General features: G+C 42.3%; 1 protein-coding gene across 1 annotated transcript in view; it reads right to left on the reverse strand.

Annotated features, from left to right (window-relative positions):
* Nucleotides 1–24,453, reverse strand: part of RASEF (RAS and EF-hand domain containing) — a 214,722-nt gene that overhangs the window by 77,537 nt on the left and 112,732 nt on the right. The window contains exons 4-5 of the mRNA XM_029616719.1: nt 3,328–3,423; nt 238–315 (exon numbers count right to left, since the gene is read on the reverse strand). Coding sequence (XP_029472579.1) covers nt 238–315; nt 3,328–3,423 — 174 coding nt within the window. The remainder of the gene's footprint in view (nt 1–237; nt 316–3,327; nt 3,424–24,453) is intronic.

A 24,453-nucleotide genomic window follows, 5' to 3' on the forward strand; every position in this document is an offset into this window, starting at 1 on the left:
CTCATTTCCCCACTCACTACTGATTCACAGTGCAAAATCATATTACAAGGTCTTTAGACACTGGATGGCAGACGGTGAATCACCTATTTTATTTCTGAACAGTAATATTCTACTTATCATAGAGACTGATCTTTATTGTATTATACACCTGAGATGCTTAGTGCTGGCATGTTGAATCTGCATACCATAAGGTATTGTTTTCTTGAACATAGATAAATCGAAGCAACTAATTCTTACCAATGACAGGTCATGTATTCTTTTCTTTAATGCTGTCACATCTTCTTTGAGGCTTATAGATTTAGATTGCTCTTCCAGCTGTGAAGATAAGCAAAATGTACATATCAATACTCATAGGGGTAGATTTTAAAATCCCTGCGCATGTAAATCCTGCTGGATTTACGCGCGCAGGGCACGCACGTGCCGGCTCACCTATTTTGCATAGGCCGCCAGCGCGCACAAAGCTCCGGGACGCACGTAAGTCCCGGGGCTTCGTAAAAGGGGTGGGAGGGGGCGTGTCTGGGGGGCATGTCCGGGGTCGGGGGCGGGCCGGGAGGGCGGTCCTGAGTCCTCCGGCACTGTGGCCTGTGCTGGGGGATGCCGAGGCGGGCGTAACTTGCACAACAAAGTGTGGGGGGGATTTAGGTAGGGCTGGGGAGATGCGGGAGGGAACGGAGGCAGGCTGTGTTGCTCGGCGCGCGCAGGCTGCCGATTTTGCACAGCCTTGCGCGCGCCGACCCCGGATTTTATAAGATATGCGCGGCTACGTGCGTATCTTATAAAATCCGGCGTACTTTTTTAAGATCTACCTCATATTGTTTTGCCAACCACCAAAATGCATTGTGTAGAAGTGGGCATTTTTTTCATAAAATTGCACATGGCCTGTCATTATTTGGGCTGGAAACAACAAATGCAGAAAAATTTGTTTTGGGTTTTTTTTTTTTTACTTTACAGTGGCTACGAGTGTACATAATGTAGAAACTGTACTTGAGTTTTAGTTGTCCTCCATTTTAACCAAACAATTTTAGTGTAAATATGGTACTATTTTCAATAGGTATACTGGGTTTTCTAATGCCAACATGTCTCCCCACTAAAGCACTGCTGGTTGTCCAAATCTAAGCAGAACTATAGCAAACATTTTCTGGAAGAGTGGCTTAGTGGTTGGAGCACTGGGCTGAGAACCAAGTTGTGGCACAAACACAGGTTATCAAGGTTTTCTCCTTTAAGTGGTTACAGTGTCAGCATATCAGCATTTCACAGTTAATTAAATAAAACAAACCAGTTATGTTCCAGGGATTGCCTTACCCTGCTTACTCACATACAGGCAGATACAGTAAAAGTCGCGGGAGACTTTTACCGCTCTCCTGTGCTCGCAATTTAGTATTCAAATGAGGGCCCGCGGTAAAAAGAGGTGCTAGGGACATTAGTGCGTTCCTAGCGCCTCTTTTTTGACAGGAGCGGCGGAGGTCAGCGAGTTTGACAGCTGACGCTCAATTTTGCCGGCATTGGTTCTCAAACCCACTGACAGCCACGGGTTCAGAAACCGGACACCAGCAAAATTGAGCGTCCGGTTTTCAACCCGCGAGCCACGGGTCAATTTTAAATTTATTTTTTTTTATTTTTTACTTTTGGGACCTCCGACTTAATATCGCCATGAAATTAAGTCGGAGTTTGACAGCTGACGCTCAATTTTGCCGGCATTGGTTCTCAAACCCACTGACAGCCACGGGTTCAGAAACCGGACACCAGCAAAATTGAGCGTCCGGTTTTCAACCCGCGAGCCACGGGTCAATTTTACATTTTTTTTTTTTTATTTTTTACTTTTGGGACCTCCGACTTAATATCGCCATGATATTAAGTCGGAGGGTGTACAGAAAAGCAGTAAAAACTTTCCCGGTGCTGGCAGAAATTTCCCGGTGCCGGCACTTTCCCGGTGCCGGCAGAAATTAGCGCCTACCTTTGGGTAGGCGCTAATTTCTGAAAGTAAAATGTGTGGCTTGGTTGCACATTTTACTTACTGAATCGCGCGAGAATAACTAATAGGGCCATCAACATGCATTTGCATGTTGATGGCCCTATTAGTTTCGGGGGGGTTGGCCACGCGTTTTTCGACGCGCTATTACCCCTTACTGAATAAGGGGTAAAGCTAGCGCGTCGAAAATGCGTGTCCAAACGCGGGTTAACAGTGCGCTCCACCGGCTTTAAAGGTGGACCAGGCAAGAGCTGGTCCTTAAAGTGTTCTGGGGCTCTTGGGTATATACTCTGTCACACAATAAAATCAGGGTTTAAATCTCATTTTCCCAACTGACACTTCAAAGTCACTATCTTCTGTTGCATCAAGTACCCATGTAAATTTAAGTTTTTTGGGAGCAGGCTTTAAGCATGATTTGAAAAGGCAGGCTAAAAATACAAATGTATTTATATTTATTACAGTTCTTTCTGTTACGGAATGTTCTCCTTGTATTTCTTTTGGCACCCAGAGTGGGGGAAGGGAGAGGCTGTCTACCAATATAAATGCAAGCACTTTGCTTACCATCACTTGGGGCCTATCCACCTCCAAACATAAAAACCTAGCTGCATCGCTTTTGTCAACCTCTTAGATTAAGTTTGAAAAGCTTTCTATACCAGTTCCTAGGCTTAAATGTAAGCACAGCAAATCAGCTAAAATTGTTGCTAAAATACAACATGAAACTCATTTGCCAGATATTGGTTTTTATGTAGTTTAGTAGTTAGCACATTAAGCACTCAAAAATCCTGATTACCTAATTCTCAAAGTTATCCAACCAAACATGCCACAACAGCCACACTGAGCTTCAGGAAACCTTTACAGGTGGAAGGGAACATGCCAGACCAATGAGTACTTACTGTCATTCACTTAACTACTAAGAGGCCAATATCCAAACAAAGCTGAGCCCCTAAATTTAGGAGGCTATCTTCAGCCACACTTAGCATCTTAGGCTTTCAGCTGAAAATTCTCCTACATGTGGGCCTGCTATTATCTTCCTAGATTAGAATCCTAAATTAGGTGCCTAGTGATAAAAAATCAGTGCTAAGTTACTAACTTGTTTTCCCTGTTCTAACTCCAACCCTGTAGCCTCCTACTTTTTAGGGTCTAAATTTAGGGAAGCTAGTGAAATTAGAAGCCTAAAATTAGGCACTTGGCCCTAGTAAATATTCAAAAGCACCAATTTAGGATCCTAACACCCAAAGTTATGCCTTTGAAAATTGACTTCCAGTTTGCCATTGGCAGTTACACTGTTCAATGCTGTAAAACTCTGCATTCAGCTACGGTACACCACTGCTACTGCAAAACATATTTAATAATCTTACTTTTTTCAACTTTTTTATTGCCACCTGGAGATCAGCAACTTCAGCTTCATAGTGATGTTTGAGATCATGAAGGGCATCCTCAGCTTTCCGCTTCTCCTGGACAGATAAAAGGTTAAATTTCTTTTTCATAAACAAAAGTAAATTACAACATAAAAAGTACAAGGGAGTTTCAAGGTCCCTCAAGGTATGTGTGTCCATGGAGACATATTGCAATGAGGTCAGTGGGAGGAGTAGTATTTTCCAGATACCCCTCAGTGGCTGGTGCGGTAAAATATGTGTTTTGTCACCTACGATGATAGCATCGCCCCTTCCTGTTGCTACCAATATTGTAGTGCTCTGGGCGATTGCCTAGTTTGCCCAATTGAAGAAATGACCATGGGTATCTCCTAGAAATAGAAATCGCTCCTTTTTTAGTACCGAAATCAAATTGGTAATTTCTCTTTCTCTGACAAAATCCTCTGGCTTTACAGGGTAGATTCTCTGCAGAAGACACAGCCTTTTCACTCTTATGGTTCTACACTGTGAATCTGCTCTGGTAGGAGCTCCTAGCCTCTGAGTGCAGAACCTCTATGATTACACACACACACACACAAATTTACAGATGATAAATTCATCAGATACTATCTTTTGCTGGATTTTTCTGGGAGAGGTATTGTTGGGATCATCATGATTACTGAATTTAATTATCAAAATCTTAGGGTAGGAGGTACCTATGGGCTTGAAAGAGGGTAGCACAACACTTAAAGTTTGCTAGATTTGCACCGGAACTGGAGATTCCTGCTTATTTGTTCATGTATTTTATTTGTTACTGTCAGGATTTCCATTGCAGATGTAACCCACAAGAACTGTGTCTATTGTTAAATGATCACCACCCATCAAAGGTTTCAATAAATTCTACTTTTGGAACAACCCAAAATGAAGTGGATGTGTCTTTGTTCCCAGCCCCAAGATTTCCCCCCCCCCCCCCCCCTAGAAGAAACCCAGAGAACCCCATGAATTGCATGGCAGCCCAGAAGCTTCCCAATATACTCCCTTGTCTTGTCCAAGTGCAGAAGGGGTGTTACACAAGAACATATCCAATAGGAATACGAATAATTGAAAGTATATACATTGCAATCTTTCCATAAAGAGTTCCCACACATAAAGGGGAGGGTTAAAGAGGAGGAAAAAATAATAATTCCCCTCCCCAGCTAATTTGAGAGGAAAAGGAAAATAAAAAAAACTGTATGATCAGGCTAACAAGCCACGATATCAATGGTAAATGCACACTACATGTTCACTCATCATTATCAGAATCTAAGGATAAAAAGTGTATCCAAAACAAACAAACAAAAATTGACAGCCAAACCATAATCACACCTCATACGTGGAGGAATTAAAAAAAGAGTTAGGAAACAAAGATTCCTGTTCAAAGGCTCAATCTCAATGAGGATATAGGAACGTTGCTCCGGATCACAGAATATATTTTCTTCTAAAAAATTATTTGACACTTGAAGTAGCTGTTTAAGTAGAAACACGTACCTAGATCTAAACAAACTCATCTTAATGTCAAAAATGCTTTCTTAAAGAACTGAGTTGTTCTAGCAATATTCGATATCCCTGATCATCGGACCCAAAAAAGATTTCTCTGAATTCTTATAAAAGGACTGAGACATAATTTAGGTCAGGTTAAAATCACTAATAGTGTACAGTTTTCTCCCATGAAGGAGGCACTAATCCCACAGATGACTGCAAATGGGCAAGGTAATTTTCAAATAAATTTCCTTGCATTAAAACAGTGTTTTACCTACAGAAATAGCCTATTATAATTGTCTGCCCAATATATGGCATGTTCACGCATAAATTTACCCGGCTTGGGCGGAAGCGTTCCCAGCGGCTGGGGTGGGAAGGAGTTTGCACTTATGTGCATACTTTAGCATGTTCAAAAAGAATGTACATAAAATTTCCCAGAAAATGTCTGCACACAATTTAGCAGGTGTAAGTGGGTGCTGGAAGTTTTGGAGGGCTAATTTTCAGAATGAAAAGCACACATGTAATTTCCCTATGAAAATTGGTTGAATTTGTACAAATATTTGACATCGAATATATACTGACTGTCACAAAATTACCCCCTTAATAGGGTACGCAGTTCAGAAAGATTATTCTTAGTCACCATTTTCTCAAAGGAAGCATTTTTAGAAACCTTACTTTGTAAATCATACACTCTGCCCAAGGGCAGGATAGACATTTGAGAAATCTTTAACATCTCTTTTTAACACCTTCCTAGACATATTAGCAACAAAAGGATAATTAACAAATGCAAATTCTTACTCTTAGCACCATTTTCCACATTTTCTATTTTATGACATAAAAAATATTGTTTGACCAAGGATTCATCACAAATTCTGCACAGGGGGAACGAAGAAAAGTGGATCTATATACAGACAACAACCAACAAGGACTGAATTACATAGTCTGGGTTAACAAATAAGCATGGGTGTAGCTTGCTTATTGCGGCGGTTACAACCCCTAACTAATTAAGCTATTTCACTTAGATGCATTTCCAACACAGCTCTTTGCATTAATGGTGGGGGTGGAAGGGAAATAGAACCAAAAGGTTACTAAGAGCCAAGACTAACAGAAGTATGAGAAAAAAAAAATAAAAAGTGCAAAGCTTGCTGGGCAGACTGGATGGGCCGTTTGGTCTTCTTCTGCCTTGATTTCTATGTTTCTATGATACTTTTAAATCAATATCCATACTTGTGTAGAGACACCATGATGGCCACTAGCTCCTAGCAGAAGGATCATGCCATTTAATATTGTACCTCCCCCAGAGGCTGGCAGAAATTGGAGGTCCTTTATGCACAAGTGGGGATTAGCCCATGTGACTAGGAGGTAGTGTAGTTTTGTTTGCATGAAGGAAAAGTGTGTTCAGTATGCTCTCCAAGTTAGGCCCTCTGGCTAGAAAAAAGAGTGAGAGGCACTGCCTTGTCAAGTCTAGGAGATAGGCTGGAGGGAATAGGGATAAAAAGAGTGTTCTTCTATTTTTGCTCAGAGAATTAGGGTTTTTTCTGTTTTAACCTGTACCTTCTAGGAGGCTGAGATCCCCTCTCCAGAGGTCCATGAGGGATCTGTATACTCCTTCTCCCCATCCAGAGGAAATTGCAGAGATCTGTAAGGAAGATCCGTGTATTTTGGCAAGATTGAGTTTTTCCATCTGATTGGGAAGGAAGTATTTTGCTGCCCCCTTCCTTACCTAGAAGCTAGATTGTAAGAGCTGTTACAGTGGAGGCCTTTCCTCCAGAAAGTTCAGCAGTCTGTCTTTTGAAAAGGATTCTAACAGAGAAGAGGAAAAGAACATACAGAGACACCCAATTGGAGTTTCCACCACAGGACACAGGCAGGCTGGCGCTTGGAAATGCCCTCTGGACACCAGTACTGTGGGGAAAGCCCTTTGGGACATGTCTTCATAACACAACATGGATGAAACACTAGTTCTAAGTTCTAGTATCAAGGGACACTTCCACAGAGGGTTACACTTGGCTGTATTAGGACACTTTCTTATTTCATTCTATTGATTTTCATATAATCAATAATTGGTAAACTTTAATTTGAACACCCATCCAGCAAGTCCTGCCTGTTTTGTCCAGGTGCCTGTCCCAAAGGGCTATGGTAACACACACAGAGGAGGTTTCCAATGCCTGGGCCCAGAAAAGAAGAATCTACCCCTTGGAGATAGAAGAGTTGGGGATATGGTAGAGGAGCTAGCCTAGTTACAGGAATTATTTTATGGACCCTTAGGAAACTTGCCATCTGCCACAAAAGGTTACACTTGCTTAGGCATTTCAGAAATTGCACCCTCCTGAGCCTTCATCTTGTCCTCTAACCAAGAGAGGAGTGCTGTAATTCCATTTTGTCAAACTGTAGCTTACAGGCAAATTACTGCTCTTCAAATCGTCATTAGGGTTATCTCCCTGGGCATAGGGGGACTTGCTAAGGCCAGAGAACCCAGAGACTCCATTCTGTACCGATGCCCTATAGCTTGCTAAAAGCCGAGGCAGCAGAATGTTTACTTTTAGATAAAATTCCAGAAATGCTTTTAACAGTATTCTTGTGAGCAATTACAATACGAATGGCCTGGGCAATATCACATGCCCAGGTAGCTGAAGATCTCCTGGCTGGGTCTGGAGTGTACTGAGCCAGGACTAAGGCTGAGAACTCCAGTCACTAGTACACCAAGTCCCAAACATACTCCCTCCTGAAATTCCAGCAGTTTCAGAAGCAGATGATTCGGACTCTGGCAAAGCCAACTTTATGCCTAGACTCTCAACTACACCACCAGTTCACAGCACAGCACTGATGTAGCCATAGTCTCCTCACACACACACAGCAAGCACTGTTATAAGTCAATAAATTTCTCTTCTGGCTTTACCATATGGAAGATTGGGTAGAGCTGCTCTTAGCCCAGCTGCACTTCCCAACACTCTGACACCGCCTGCCATCACCACACATATCTTGAGAAACCCAAAAGCCTCTGCAATGGGTACAAACACAGCCAGCTCCTCCAGAAGCTCAGATGTGTCCTGATGAGATATTCTAGGACATCTTGAAATGTTGGAGTCAAGCTACTGCTGACATCACAATGAAAAACTCTATGTCAGACAGCTTGACTCTCTAGGAGACCCTTGTGAAAAAATGCAGAATATTCCCATCCTTGCAGTCCTCATCAGACTTCCCCTTCCTTTACAACATATAGAGCCAGGTGTCTCCATCTGCTGGTTAGAGGAACACAACCTGTATAACGGGAACAAAAAAGTGGGGATGAAGGGACAAGAATAGGATCAACCAGAGGAAAAAAAAAAGAATAAAACATTATCCAAGGAAAGGAGAACTACCAGTGGTGACTGGCAAATCAGCAGCCTTTTGCATCCTCTTCTGGAAAATGCCATTGCTGAGAAAATGCTCCTTGTTCAGTTTTCCTCCCTTCAGAATCTATAGGGATATTTTCTTACCACATCATCAGTGGTAGTAGGGAGTTAGTGATAAATATGGGGACATGAAAACAGTGAAGAGGGATGGCCCAGTGGCAGTGCTGTGCAATACCATGTCAAGAGACTTGGATTCAATCCCGGCCCAGGTTTCCCATGCCCTGGGTTGACTAGGGCTGAGGATGCTATAGAGGCAGTGTTCACAGCCCCTGGTGGGGAGGAAGTCCTAGCCATTGTGCAATGGTGACATCTAGTGGCTGAATTTAGGGCCCATAACGTCAGGGTGCTGGGAGGAGTCTTTGTGCATTGTCCCTGGCTGAGGATTGTTGCTGCAATGAGTGGGGGGGGGGGGGGGGGGGGGGGGGAAGCAAGTTGGGAAGGGATATAAAACAGGGAATAAAAATCCCCAGGCATTTGCTAATAAAGACTCACGGCACCAGATCTCAGCTCTGGATCCTAAACGGAGCAGGAGAAACTCAAGGTGAAATATAAAGGCCAAGCCTCCTTCAATCCTTGAAATAACCTACAAAGCGCTGGTTCAATCATTGCCCTAGGAAGGGGTCCTGTTAGATTCCTAGATCGGGTCTTCCGCACCCTGGGTCGGCTGCAGCTGGAGATGCTACAAAGGCAGCATTCACGGACCCTATGTCTGTTATTAAGGGGGACACCTGGCTGCTAGAATTAGAACCATGATACAGAGTTCCACAAGGCTCCTGGCTTGAGGACCATTGCAGTAATGACCCTGCTAGGACAGTGGAAGGGTAAATTTATTAAAATAGGGGAAAAATCCCCAGCTAGTTGTGAATGAAGGCTCATACCACTAGATCCCAGCCTTGGTTACGACTGAGATGGAAGAAAAAGGAGAGAGGAAGAACTACTGGGCCATAAAAAAAAAAGGCCTATAGAACTCCTAATACCCCTTACCTCAGAATTAAGGAGGGTTATCATTCTTCTGCCCCTTACAACTCTCTGTCCCACATTACTTTTCAGATAAATCACAAGGCTATCAGGTAAGAAAGGGTTTGGTTAATGATCAGGTGATCATAGACCTATAAGTTTAATAAGGCACAAAATGGCATGAAACATCTTATGCATCTATTACTAGAACTGCCTGACAACATCCTAACTTCCGAAGCTACCTGTTATTCAAGCATCATATTTGGAAAACAGATTGTCATTCTGCCAATAGCAAAACTCTTTAGGACCCAATCCAGGCAAGGCTCACTCTTCACTGACTGATTCAATATCAACAGCAATATCACTAGTCAATTTGGTTCTCATCTATTGCTCTGTCTAAACCTGTGCAATCCAATACTTCAGCCTCATTCTTGTCTATACAGAATAGAGACCACAGTGACTAACGTTTGCACTGCTTTGCATTGAAAAATTACACCAATCAAAACTTTTAATATAACCCCATTCAGCCTATCAGACCAAAGGAAGCAGAGGGGTGGCATCAGTCTGGTTAGTTTAAAAGAAAATGACAAAAGAAACAAGCATTTACGATATCCTAGGCTAAATAAAAACTCAGGAAAGATTTTATAAAAGCACAAGCCTTCTCACTTTCCCTTTGGCAAGGATTTTCTTAATATTGGCCACAATACTTTGTTTGCAGGTGCTGTTTCCCAAAGAAAATAATTGGTAAAGCAAGAAATCAAGCATTCATAATCCTGAAGGAACCTTTGTTGTACTTATTATATTGGAATAAATGTTCAAGGACAGTTCATTCCTATTTAAAGATTATTGCTAAAGACTGCCAAACTGAGACTCTGAGTTACTTAAGTAATAGTTATTATGTCAGCTAAAGTTCTTTCCACACATTTTAAGCTTTGATAATCATGATTCATCAGTCACTTACATTGTTATTTCAGTACACAGCATAGTAGAGCACTAGAGGGAGACAAATACTGGGCAGGAAGGATTAAGTGAGACTAAAGACCTAATTTACTAAAGGCCGGATTTTAAGAGGTATGCCTGATTTTATAACATGCGTGCGCATGTTATAAAATCTGAGGTCGGCGCGTACAAGGGGGTGCACACTAGTGCACCTTGTGTGCACCGAGCCCTAGGGGAGTCTCGATGGCTTTCCCAGTTCCCTCCAGCCCCCCCACCTTCCCCTACCTAACCCGCCCCTCAGCCCTACCTAAACACCCCCCCACACACACACTTTTGTTTTACAAGTTGCACCTGCCTGCAGGCTGGCGTACGTTGCGTGCGCCGGCCAAGTGCCGGCGTGCGATCCCGCAGCCTAGCGGCCCTACGAAGGCCTCTGGCCACGCCCCCACCCCACCCCTTTTTTCAAGCCCCGGGACATGCACATGTCGCTGGGCCTATGCAAAATAGGCTTGGCGTGCGTAGGGCTTTTAAAATCTGCCCCTAAGGCTTTTATCTCATTCTGTGTCTATTGGGAAAAAAAGCTTAGTAAATTTGGCCCAAATGATTTAAGGAATGATTAGGACACTGTGGAATGCCAAACTGAACATATTTTTTTTGTTTTTTGGGGTTTTTTTACAGTCATTCTATGGCCCAAATATGAAGTCTGTATACTGAACTGCAAAATATGGATTCTCCCCTTTCCATTATACTATGGTGAAAAAGAATGATAGTGGCCTGTTTTAATACAGGCTGTTTGTTCCTGTGGGGATCACTGTTAAGTTGTGATCCCCACAGGGGATCACAAGTCACAAAGTAAAATTCATCCATGTCAAAATGTCACAGTATGCCGCAACATATGGAAATCAATGCAGGGAAGTAAACCATGGCATCACTACCTGTGCATGGATTTGCACCTATCGAGGGATTTTGTTTGATTGAAGGCACCTAATAAAATAAATATGACATTAAAAACGCTACAGCTTTATTGGCATTTGGACTGGTATATGGGGCAAGCAGCCGAATATATTCAGGGAAAATCATCATTATCGTAAAAATGTTTGCCCACCGTACCGTGGGCAAACATTGTCACCTGCTTGAGATTTATAGTATGATTATTAAATAAAAGAAAAGAACATTCTATTTGACTCTGACACAGACATGACTTTCCTGACATCAGTCGTGAAATCTGAAGTACAATTTGCTTAATTAGATGTTCCATGCCAGTGAAGAGGTGGAATGCGTGGAAAGGGAGGGAAGAAAGTCTCATGTGGCTATAAGGCAGAGGCAGGCCTGGGTCAGTATTTACCAGAGACAACAGCATTTGCCATTCAGAACAGCCCACAAAGTAAACAATAACTTTGCAGGCTCCATTTACTTTCCGGGTGTGTTTTTTGTTTTTATATAACAAGACAAGCCAAAAAGGTCATAGAAAACATTCTTTATCTTAAATATAAAAACAATAAAATTCTGAGTGATAAGACAGGGCATAGGAATGCCCCTGATAAGTGTATTCATCTTCTAGGTGGAGTCTCAAAGGAAAGTCAATAGAAAGGCACTTGTGCTCAAGTTCACTCACTAAGCACACCCTTAGTCATTTAGCCTTGTAACTAGTTTAGCAATTTCAAGTAGGGATACAAATCAATGCTCCCAGTTTCCTGCAGCAAATTTTTCAAGATTCTACATCAAGAGTTACCAAATTCTGTGGAAGATCTTTCAAACATTAGTGACATTTATTTGGCATTTTTGCTTAATTTTGCACATATTTACATACGTAAGGCCATTTTTTATTTCTATAAAATGGATTTCTGACATTTCTGTTTCCAGTTTATTTGGCCCTTTAGTTGAAGAAAAAGGATCTTAGTGATTGGTGCTGGGGAGGGAGACGGGGGATCTCAGAGTAAGAAAATGAAGAAGGAATCTCATACAGAAGAGGTAGACAGATAAGGGATGGAGGAAGATAGAGGTACAGAGGGGGGGATGAGGGAATAAGAATCAGGGATGGGGTATGAAAAAGGAGAGATCTGGGATCTGGAGAGGAAGTGATAATCCATTCAACCACTCCCTCATCCCAACATCAATCTCTCTCTCATGCACACTGTCTTCAATCCCCTCACTCTCATCCCATGTAACCTCTGGTCCTCTCACTCACTCTCTTTCCACACAAACCCTTCAGATCTCATTCACATTGCACAGTCCTCCGATCACCTCACTCATACCCCACAGCTTCTTGAAACCCTCACTTTTCCCCCCTCCCAGTTCCCTCACTCGCACTCCATAGTATATCCTCTCTCACTCTCTTTCTGGCATCTCCTCCAATCCCTCATTCCCCCCCCCCCCATACCCACTATTGCCCCCCGCACCTCTCACTCACTCTAGGGGAGGGAAACTCAGAGGGAGATGGAGAACGGATCTCAGGGGTAGGGGCAGAGGGATAGGAGGGGAGGAGGAGATAGGGGATAGAGAATCAGGAAAAGGATGAAGGGAGGAAAAGAAAAGGGGTTTATGCAAGGGACAGTTATCCTGGATTAGGAGTAGGAAGGAGGACAAATCCACTCTCACATCCTCCAGAAGATCTATCATAATCATTCTTATATAATCCACACCCCCTCACTCTCTCTCACACATACAATCCACAGACCCTCAGATTCCCTTTTTATTCCACACACATCCCCCTTCATCCCCTCCCTTCCGCAATCCCTCATTCATTCTTATTCACACTTCGCACTCTCTCCACTGTCCCCCGCTCTCCTAAAACCCCTCGCCCACTCACATACAAACAGTTCACACCATCTCTAATCCCCTTATTCCATATATACATACGCACACTTCCCATTGTCCCCTCCCACCCACATTACCTTCCTAACTTTCACCCCCCACCTCCCCTCACTAGCATCCACACCGAGTAAAACCCTCTCTCCCTCCTGAGCCAATTGCAGCTTCCTTGAGATAGCCTATAGCAATGAGAACACAGTGTCTTGGATTGCTTCCTCTTCCTATGCAACCTGGGGCTGGTTGTTCTTACTATCTCCTGGTTCTGATGCACAGCACATTTTAGAAGCCTTTGGCATCTTATCCTGGCTGCTACAAATCTGGGTCATTGGACTACGAAACACCATGCCAGTGACGTCGTCATGACGCAATGCCAATACCCACATAAGAAGTGGGCTGTTTAGGCAGGCCTCTGCCTGGTGGGCCTTTGCCTATGGGCCAGCATCTTTGTGAGACCCCGAACCTGGAACTCTACTGCAATTCTTTGGACTTTTTGTGTCTTCTAAAATATGTATATGTTGGCATGTTTTGTTTTTCTCTCCATGTACATAGTATGCAGCTATTGGTTAAGAATTTTTAATGTATTAATTATGTTCTAGCTTTTAGCAGGAATCTTGGTTTGGATGGTCTTATTACTGTTGAAGGGAAGGTATGCAAGACTCAGTAATCAATTTAGGTATCCTGTTGGCCAGCATACTTTAATAAATATTATCCCTTCTCCATTAGGACCCTTTTTTCCTAAGCTTGCCAGCAGTAATCCGAAACATACGGATTATGTGAATTCACAGGCTATACATAATAAAGTGGACATTATATAATTAGTCGGTCTTCTTTGGATATATGTCAGCTACTGTTAGTGATCCCTTCCCCAGTTGAAGCGCTCCTGATAAAGGCTCAGGATTTGGTTTATTGTTTAGTTATTCTTCACCAAATTTATTTGCAAATGAGTTCAATGGGTTGCTGGATTGTATTATGTCCTTGTCCTTAAGGTTTCAAAAATTTCTGATTTTAGGTGATTTTACTATTCAGCAAGATGATAATGCATATAGTTGTACTAAAGAATTTTTATCTGTGTTGATGGCCATACATTATGGGCAGTTAATTGCTGTTCCTATCCATTGGGCAGGACATAGTTCATATCTTTGTATTTGACATCATCAATGGATGCAGAAAAACACATAATATTGAAAGGATTAAGTTCATGAGGTGACGGAGAATAGATATGGATCATTTTGCCACTGATTCTTTAGTTGAACAATAGTGTGCCAGTCTCTCTAATGTTTTTGATACTATAGCTCCCTTACGGGAGAAGGGGGTTCATTGTAATTCAAGTTTCATCCCTTAGTTTTCATGAGATCTGATAGAATTTTGTAAGATACTTCGGAAAACAAAGAGAGGCAGTGGCAAGAACATTCTACAGAACCCTTAAGGCGAGAGTACCAAACTAATTTGCTAGAAAATAGAAAGGCTTGTCACCAAGCCAAAAGTCTATTGATTACCAACTTGCTGGAATCATCCCTTAGCAGACCATTGGAATTATTTACTATTGAAAAGAGGCTAACCTCTAACCCCATGGGATGGGGCAGCATGAGACCTGACTGTGATAAATTTGCTGAGTATTTTGAAGTTAAAATTCTTGCTACACAAAAACAATTAAGTCCTATTGCTTCAAAAAGCTATGTGGTCAGGTCATCAGAAATGCCTAGCTTGTGGTCAGATGTTTCTTTACCTGCCTTGAGGGACATTATTTCAGTAATATCTGCTTTGAAGGGTGTGTCATCGCCTTTAGATGCATTTCAATTTTGTACTGTAAAGAATCTAAAAGATATAGCATATGAGAATCATCTGGAAGATAGCTAATTGCTCACTCTCTGAAGGTTTTGTCCCTGGTACACTGAAACAGGCAAAAGTGAGACCCATTCAAAAAGAAGCATGAGAGGCTTCTAAGAAAACTAAAAAGTCATGGGGTAGGAGGCGATGTCCTTTCGCGGATTACAAACTGGTTAAAAGACCAGTAGGATTAAATGGTCAATTTTCTCAGTGGAAAAGGGTAAACAGTGGAGTGCCTCAGGGATCTGTACTTGGACCGGTACTTTTCAATATATTTATAAATGATCTGGAAAGGAATACGCCGAGTAGGTTATCACATTTGTGGATGATACAAAATTATTCAGAGTAAAATCACAAGCAGATTGTGATAATTACAGGAGGACCTTGTAAAACTGGAAGATTGGACATCCAAATGGCAGATTAAATTTAATGTGGACAAGTGCAAGGTGTTGCATATAGGGAAAAATAACCCTTGCTGTAGTTACACGATGTTAGGTTCCATATTAGGAGCTACCACCCAGGAAAAAGATCTAGGCATCATAGTGGATAATACTGTGAAATCGTCAGCTCAGTGTGCTGCAGCTGTTACGATTCCTCTTGTAGCTGTGCCACAAGAGGCCTCTCACCTTTTCTCTGGAGGCAGCACCAAAACCGGGGCCTTGCCTGGACAGTCTATCCCGGTTTTGCTCCATGGCCTGGGAGGCCGCCGTTGCCATCTAGGCCTACCTGAGGCCTGCTCTGCTTCCTCCTTGACTTTCTGGTTTGGGCCTCGCCCCTTCTTCCTAAGGGGTCGGCCCGCAGCTCTTCTCTTTAGTTATAGGGCCAACCGGGTGTGGCCATTCTAAACTTCTCCCAGGGAGTTGCCTGCTTCCTGCTCTATAAAAGGACTTCTCTTTCAGTTCTGCTTTGCCTTGCATTGGAGTTACTTGCTCCTGGATGTCTCGCCTATGTATGTTGAGTCACTGGGAATGGCTCTATTGCTTTTTGTTGGAGAAGCAATTGGTCTTCCAGACAAAGCTATAGTAGATGACATGGATCTGGATGGAGCACTGAGTAATGTCGACGGTGACTGGTAGAAATACAACAGATGCAACTCCTCCATGAAATGTAGGATTCTTCCCCCTACCAGGAGAGTAGGGAACAGATTATTTGGAGGAATCAAAAACTAGGCCCTGGCTTGGACTGGGCCTGTGTGATTTTTGGCTGATAGCTTTCTTTTTGTTGAGGCCTAGCCAGAAGTGGCTGTTGATGCTGGGCTGGAAGGGGTGGCAGAAGGTTCTGTTGAAAAGACCAGTAGAGGTTCCTGTGGAAGTATCATCATTTGTATGGGCAGAAGGTTGAAGGTTGTTCAAGAGCAGTCATAAGTGATTTCACTGCCACAATTTGGTGCTTTATCTGAGCAACTGCATCCTGGAGCTTTCCTCATACACGGGAAGTCTGCCAGTTTTTTTGTGGACATCATCACAGATGCTACTTGCTCAAAGCCATGCCATGCATCTAGGTCCCCTGGCATCTGGGGAGGTACGTGATACAGAATCAAAGGATTCATAGACTGACTGAAGTAGGTGGTAAATGCCCTCTTCCGCATCCAGGAGTGATTGAGGATAGTAGTTGCTTTGCTCAGTGGCAGGCAGGAAAGGCTTCAGTTTTTTAATGCAGTCATGAATACAAAGAACCAAGCAGAAAGCATTATATTTTGAAAAACTTTCTTGCAAATATTAAGTTTGTGGTCTTTTCCTAGGGGAGAATTCAAATGAATACATGTCTTCTTTGCCTTTTTCATAGTAGACTTGACTACTACAGATGAGGTGAGGCAGCTGGACAATTCCAAATCTCAATGATTGCTGGACTCTGAGGTCCAGCTTTCTAGCCGTATGAGTGAATGAAATGGAAGTTTCCCATACTCTCATCTGTAGAATGTTGAGGATATTGTGAATTGGAAAGGCTGCTGGTTCAGCTGGAGTATCCAGTATCTGAAAAAAGCTAAGGAGCTCAGAATGTGTGTCTTTGTCTTTACGGATATGTATGCCCAGTACTGTACACATCTTTTCCACAAACTTAGAATAGGTGAGATCCTGAGGAGGAGAGATATGGTCTAGAGGATCCAGAATTGCACAATCCCATGATGGATTGGAGAATATATTGGCAGAGTCTTCATCTGAGCCTAAAGGTACTGGTTCACTTATTCAGGACTTCAATGATCAAGAGGGCAAACCAGCAGGGGCTTCCAGTTCATTCCGAAGAGGAGAATCTGCTGCAATAGATGAAGAACCACCCCTTAAAACATGGGTTCTGATGATGAGTTCATCCCTATAGGCATGATTGGGACTCCAGTCTGTGGTATCACAGTAGCAATAGTGGAAAAAAGAGGCTGAAATATTCCTTTCATCTCCTTGGTCAGAGATGTAAAGAAACTTAATCAAATCTGTGATTTGGTCAAGCGACTGATATGTTCTCTGACCTGGACTAGGTGGTGGGACATCATCTTCTGAGAGCAAGATAGGCTTCCGCATGAGCATGGGCAGCTTGTAAGAAACAAACAGTACTATGGAGGATACTGGTTCTGCAATCTCAGGCAAAGTCCTTCTGCCACTAATCTAGGCTGAATGAGTGCCCTGATTATTATAGGGGTTAAGGGCAACCTGACCTCCTCTCCTGCAGATCTATGATGGGCTGTGTAAAGCTGTGTTGGAAAAGCAGCTTGATAAACTGAAGCCTGAGATTGATGCATTGGTGGCTTCGATGCAGTAGAGCGCTTATATGCCTTGGATGTCTTGGCATGCTTCAACAAGTCTTAGAGATGTGCATCGATGAATCTGGTAAAGGTTGATGATATTGCATTGGCTGCACTAGAGTTGTGCCATGTGTCCTTGCATTATGCATCATGGGATTGTGCAATATAAAATCCTGCACATCATGTGACCGAAGAGTAGAGGTGTGCATTAAGGCTGCTCGCTTCAGTTGCATCAGAGCATTGTGCGTCGAGTGCTTCAGCTTGACGTTCACCAAGCACCTCAGCACTTTATTCGCTAAGCACCTCAGTATGTTTTATGCATCAGTGGAAGATGCATCGTGAATGCAAATTCTGCTTGTGCCAATGGTGCCAAAGATGACCACATTTAAATGTATTTATTTATTTAAAATCTTTTCTATACCGTCGCTAAGTTATATACCATCGCAACGGTTTACATGTAGGCACATATTTAATGTAGGTAAAAGTGTACTATAGTACATTCTAACAGGTGCCGTCAAAGGTTCGGTTACAATATATCATTAGACAAAATAATTTTTAGAGAAGTGGGTCATGACTGAGTGTACTGAAAGTACTTTTACGGGTAAATTTATCATACATAGTGTTATCAATATGCTAGTTGTGATGTGGGGTTCATAGACTACTCTACTGTATTGTCCTAAGTACTGTGTGTCGGTGCTTATCTGCTTATTCCTGAATAATTTCTATTCTCCCGCCTCCTTGTAAAATGCCTGTTTAAAAAGCCATGTTTTTAAACTTTTCTTAAATGGTTCCAGTGTCGATATACTTCATTTAGAATGTTTATGCTTTTTTGACATAAGCTGTGATGGCTCTAATGATTGCTTCCTCTTTGTCTTTACACAGTATGGCTGGTGGAACTCAACCTTGCAGCTTCAGCTTGAGCATTCAGAGATGTTTATTATTTTACATTGTTACCGTACTATGATGGCAAATGAGTAATTTGTAATCTATACCACCCATATTTCTCTTTATCGTGCCCTTCTGTAAACCATTGTGATGGTATTTAACTTAACGACGGTATAGAAAATTTTTTAAATAAATACATGTTTTAGAGGAGCTCCCCCTCAACTCTTTTACTGATGAGGCAGACAAGACTTTACTGCAAGTGGAGGACCTACTGAGACTCTGGAGAGATTTACACAATTCCTCAATATGAAGTGCCCTAGAATGCTGAGAGCACAGGGACATCCGTCCTCAGGCATAGCAATTCTTCTGGTCGTGTTCCGGTCTGAAGTATTGGTAATATGGTTCATGTCCATCAGTGAAGGACATAATTTTTCCACAGACACTAAACCCGCTCACTGTCATTGACATCTTCTTCTGGTCAGACATGATGGACGAGGACACATTTCATTTTTTTTCAATTGGGTAGCACTGAAAAGTGCCATTGTTGGGCTGCAAAAGTGAGTCAACTAAATACTAAGGGGCGGATTTTAAGAGCCCTGCTCGCGTAAATCCGCCCGGATTTACGCGAGCAGGGCCCTGCGCGCCGATGCGCCTATGTTCAATAGGCCTCCCGGCGCGCGCAGACCCCGGGACTCGCGTAAGTCCCGGGGTTTTCCGAGGGGGGCGTGTCGGGGGCGTGGGCCTGATCCGCGCGGTGTTTTCGGGGCGGGACATAGCGTTTCGGGGGCGGTCCGGGGGCGTGGCCGCACCCTCCGGACCCGCCCCCAGGTTGCGTCCCGGCGTGCTAGCAGCCCGCTGGCGCGCGGGGATTTACGTCTCCCTCCGGGAGGTGTAAATCCCCCGACAAAGGTAAGGGGGGGGGTTTAGACAGGGCCGGGCAGGTGGGTTAGGTAGGGGAAGGGAGGGGAAGGTGAGGGGAGGGCAAAAGAAAGTTCCCTCCGAGGCCGCTCCGATTTCGGAGCGGCCTCGGAGGGAATGGAGGTAGGCTGCGCGGCTCGGCGCGCGCCGGCTATACGGAATCGATAGCCTTGCACGCGCCGATCCCGGATTTTAGCGGCTACGTGCGTATCTACTAAAATCCAGCATACTTTTGTTTGCGCCTGATGCGCCAACAAAAGTACGCCAAATCGCGCTATTTGAAAATCTACCCCTTAGAGACTGAAGAAAAAATATAGAATTTAAGAGTTTACAGAATTTTTAGAGAAAAAAATATTAGAATCAACTGAGTTCACTTCTGTACTGTGCTCAGACAAAAAATGACTGAGGAAGCTCATGTGGCAAAGCCTGCACAGGAATTCCTGCACATGCTCAGTAGAGCTTAAAGCTCTGCTAGCTTGGAGACATAGTCCATTTGGTGCTGCCAGATGACATCATCCATATGTAAGGGCTAATTCAGTCAGTTTATTGACAGAAAATGAAGTGTACAACATCATTTCTCAGAATCTGCAATTTCTACCCTGACCTAAACTAAAAAATTGTTGGGAATGATGTGATGAAATAGGTGTTTCACAAATGCAGAAGCAGACTGAAAAACAGAACAATTAGACTGTCCACAAGGCAGAGGGCACTCTAAAGGGAGTCCAGGGGAATACTAGGAAGAAGAACTAAAACGAGAGTTAGCTAGGGTATTGTAGTACCAGAAAGAGAATGGGAAGCACATGACTGCTGGGAAATGTAGTTTGGAAGGCCTTGGCAGAGAAGACAAAGGTAGTAGACAGAAAAGGGTGTGATAATTATTAAACACAGCTGAGGCCAACAGAATTACTGCTTGGTGTCAGTGTGCCTCTTAAGAGAGAGAAGACTGCCTTTCAAGACAATGAGGTGGGGAGACAAGAGAAAGGGCTCAAACAGACCAAGATGTTGAGATGCCTACAGCTTTCAGTTAGGGATTTTGATTCTGCTAAGGTACAATTAGGTTCTAGGTTCAACTCAGTAGTGAGGAATGGGGCTGGCCAGCAGGTATCTACCAATGTATTTTACTGGTATGATCCTGATGTCTCAAGACAGGAACTGAACACTGATGCATGGAACAAAGTTGCTTTTTCTTAAAGTGGCTAGCTGCGAGCTATGCGTTTCAAATAATGGAGAGCAGGTCAGGATGGGTACAGGTGCCTACAGACTAAGGAAATGTGCTAATACAGCAATTCTGAGTTAGTCACAATATTTGGGGTCAGGGAAGAATTGTTTTCACAATTACAGAATTTGGTACAAATGCACAGTATTTTCGTAGAAGGGTGTTTTGCTTTCTCCTGGATTATCATGTAGCAAAAGTCATTTGACAATAAGAAGGGAGCTTGACTCAATGAAACACTGATTTTCTGTTTAAGCAACAACATAACTGTGTAACTGCAAATCTGCATACAGTGCTGGATTGCAATAGTTTGTCTGTTAAGTAGTGAATCATTTTGTCAATGAATAGGGCACTTTTAATCAGTAGATTTTTCCATTTCCAAAGATTTAATTACTGAAAGTGCTCAGAACTCACTATGTAAACACAGTGCTGAGGTATGTACTGACCTTTCTCACCGATATCACATCCCAGTTCTGTCAAGCATGAAAAGATTAGTTAAATATGTTCCGGGCAGATCTTTGAGGGAGAGTAAGCTAACAGACTCAGTAGATCCTTCTTCTCAGCCCCTTATGTAACAGGTTGCCCAGGAATATTCATCAGGTTTCTGATATGTTGCAATTAGGAAGAAATACTAAAACCTGGCTCCTCTCCTCAGTCTTTAAAATGTAATGTATCTTAAATTTTTGAGGTGTTAAATGAAGCTATTTTGTATAAGTTATGACTGATTGTATGTTTGATCCCAAAGACTGTATTTGCAAAACATTTTTGCAGATATTTTACATTGATGAATACCATGTTTTATGCTCTGAATTAGTTTTGCAGCTGCTTTTTGTATATGTTTTATATTCATGAAATTAACATGCTTTTCTGTTTTGTAAACTGATATGAATGAATGTGCACTTGCAAAGGTGGTCTAAAAATGAAACAAATAAAAGACTAATACCCCACCTTCAAGAGCACTGGAACAACCACAAAACTTGAGAAGCCCAGTTCTAAACAGGATCTAATCATTTTCTGGATGAATACAAACTCTTGAAAAATTCTGCCTCAGTGGATAATAATCCTATCAGATACAAAGTTACATGTAAATCAATACGGTCTCTCTCCTAATCCAAACACACCTGCCCTAGGGGCCAAGATTTACAGGTCAGACAGCCTGATGGCCCAGTGACAGCACTGTAGAGGGAGAAACCCAGGTTCGGTTTCAAACTAACCCCTAGATTCATCAAAATGCTATAATTTTGCATGGATAATGCCCGTGATAAGAAAAAGGGGTGTGTTTATGATAATTTTAGAATTACCGCACCATACGCAATGTTAGCGCTTCACATAGGCAGTGTATCGCAGGGTGCATTAAAGTTTTTGCACTCTGTGATAGGCCTTCATAGTAGTCAAATATTTATATCGCTACAGGCAGGCTAACCAATAACTCGAGGTGAGGTTTTGGTGGTGGTTTAGGGTTTTGGAGCCAGTTTGGCATGCAGAGTGAGACATACGAACAGCACAGTACACCACAGGAAAGATTTGATGTTATTTGAAGTGAGGAAAGTCTCCCAAAGATGAGATTTCTACAATGTTCTCTCGCAAATTGCGATACGGCCGTTTCAAGCATATTGCACAGCTTAACGCCAGGAAAAAAGGTGTAGTTATTTCCGGTGCTAAAAACACATAATAGCATGCGTTATGCTACCACACGGTACGATATTGCCCCTCATGTTCATTAATACCACCCAAACCCCTCCCCAATCCCGCCCCTATGAAAAATTTGCATTCACGCAATGCAAAACCATTAATATCCCATGCATTATGGTGTTAACATATGCGTTATGGTGTTATTGCGGGCGATAACACCATAACACATTTTTTTGAATGACCCTATTAGTTCCTGTTCCTCAGGCCAGCTGAGGATGGTTTTATTTTCTAACAGAGAGAAATATCTCTTATGATGGTATTTATCCAATGATGAATGGTAAAATTAAAGAAAGCTGATTCTCATTGTAGTTACTGAAGCTAACATGTCCATAATGCATATCCTACCTGAAGCAACAAAGAATTTGTGGATACCAGAATGCAAAATCATTAGCACTATAAAAGAATGGACTATTCTCTGTATAGCATTCTACACCTTTCCAATGGCAATTCCATGTCACTTATATTTACAAAACAAAATCTTAAAATCTAAATTTACTAGCCTCTCTCATAACTGCAAAAAAAAAAGAGAGAAGCTAGAAACTTTTAGGAGGTAGAAGATATGTTCCTAGGGAATGAGACAAGCTCAACCATTTCTAATCTATCAAACTTGAATAAAGTAGTGTGGTTGCTATGTTAGTTCACCTGGAGATAGATTACATAATACAGGTAAAGCAAACAAGTGGTGATACCATTTTATTGGATTAACTTAATAAACTTGTGACACAAAAGTTAGTCACGAATGTATTATGTTAGACTAATAGAAAGGTGTCATCTACAGCTTATTTATTGATCTTTAATATATACATAATCCACCACAGAATGAAATGCTTGAGATTTGACTGGTCCCTTTAGCTCTTGTATTTAATTTATATGTAATCTATGGTTTTGTAGCTGCTGTAACCCAGTTCTTAATGCTTATGTCTGTTCTGAGAATCACAAGCAAAGAAATTAGTTAATGGAAAGCAAAGAATTTCTTTGAGGGTGGTGTTATTATTGATTACATTCCTTACCTCTTTAAATGGAAGTAGTTTTACTGAAAGATATTCCAAGTAAATTTACTGTGAAACCTAATAACCATGCATTCTTACTGGATGGAAACAGGACGGTATGCCTTCCCTGATTTTTTTTTTCTGTTTCCTTTGCACCTTTCTCTGTTCCATTGACAAATTCATAATACAAGCAGTAGTCTGTTGTACAAACTCAACAGTGGTGGAAGGATCAGTGGCATATACACACACACACACACACACACACACACACACAAAAGCTGCCAAGTGCTCTATAAAAAAGATAGGGTATTTCTTTGGTCAACCCAGATTTAGAATGAATCTTGATGCATCTTCAGATGGATTCTTGGAGTGAATATTAAACACTCTTCTGTACCATTACTAAAGAGTGTTTAATGTTCACCCCAAACATCATGAAAGGGCTGGTCACTACAGGAAAATGCTGTATTCCCAGATATCAAGAATATGCTTTTTTTTTTCTATCCTGCCCAATTGCAGGATAGAAAAATATTTTACATACTGTATATTACCATACTGTACATGGCAAAGCAGAAACCACTTTTGTGCAATACTTTTTCTTTGATTGAAAACATACTAAAACAAAAAGTAAGACAGGTGAGGTGATATTTATCCATCAGATTCACTGACTAAACATGCAACTATGACTTCGGTGCCGTCCTCTAGGGCAGATGGTGCCATTTTTAAAGGGCCAGGAAGTGGATGGGAGCAAGTCAGCAAGCATCGCTCCTGATGCCCCTCTTTCTGCCCCCCCCCCCCCCCCCCCCGCCACTTACTCCCTTTTCGGGAAGGAAGTAGGGGTCGGGATGGGAGATCCCCAAACCTAGCATGTTGAAATTGGGGGGTGGGGAGGTCACCTGGCAAACTAGATTATGTTTTTTTGGGCCAGAAGTGGGGGTTTAGAGGGTCTTCCCAGGCCCAGATGGACAGCCTGGGCCCCGAGTTTACGTTTTGCTGTACGGGAGGGTTTTCCAGGGCCAAAGGAAGCCTGTTTTTTTCCCCAAAAATGTCACGGATACACAAATATACAAAAAGGTTTTGGGTATTTTTTATAGAAGGAAATTTCTGGTTCATTTTATTCGGAATTCATGGCAATTTCTTATGAATGAACAGAAAATAGCCTCATTTGTTGCATTATTTTCAATTGTTTCAAATGAATGCATGTCTCTAATACATGGTAGATAATTTAAAAAAAAAAAAATTCCCATAGAATACATG

Source organism: Rhinatrema bivittatum, chromosome 1 (genome assembly GCF_901001135.1).
Source record: "Rhinatrema bivittatum chromosome 1, aRhiBiv1.1, whole genome shotgun sequence".
Lineage (NCBI taxonomy): Eukaryota > Metazoa > Chordata > Amphibia > Gymnophiona > Rhinatrematidae > Rhinatrema > Rhinatrema bivittatum.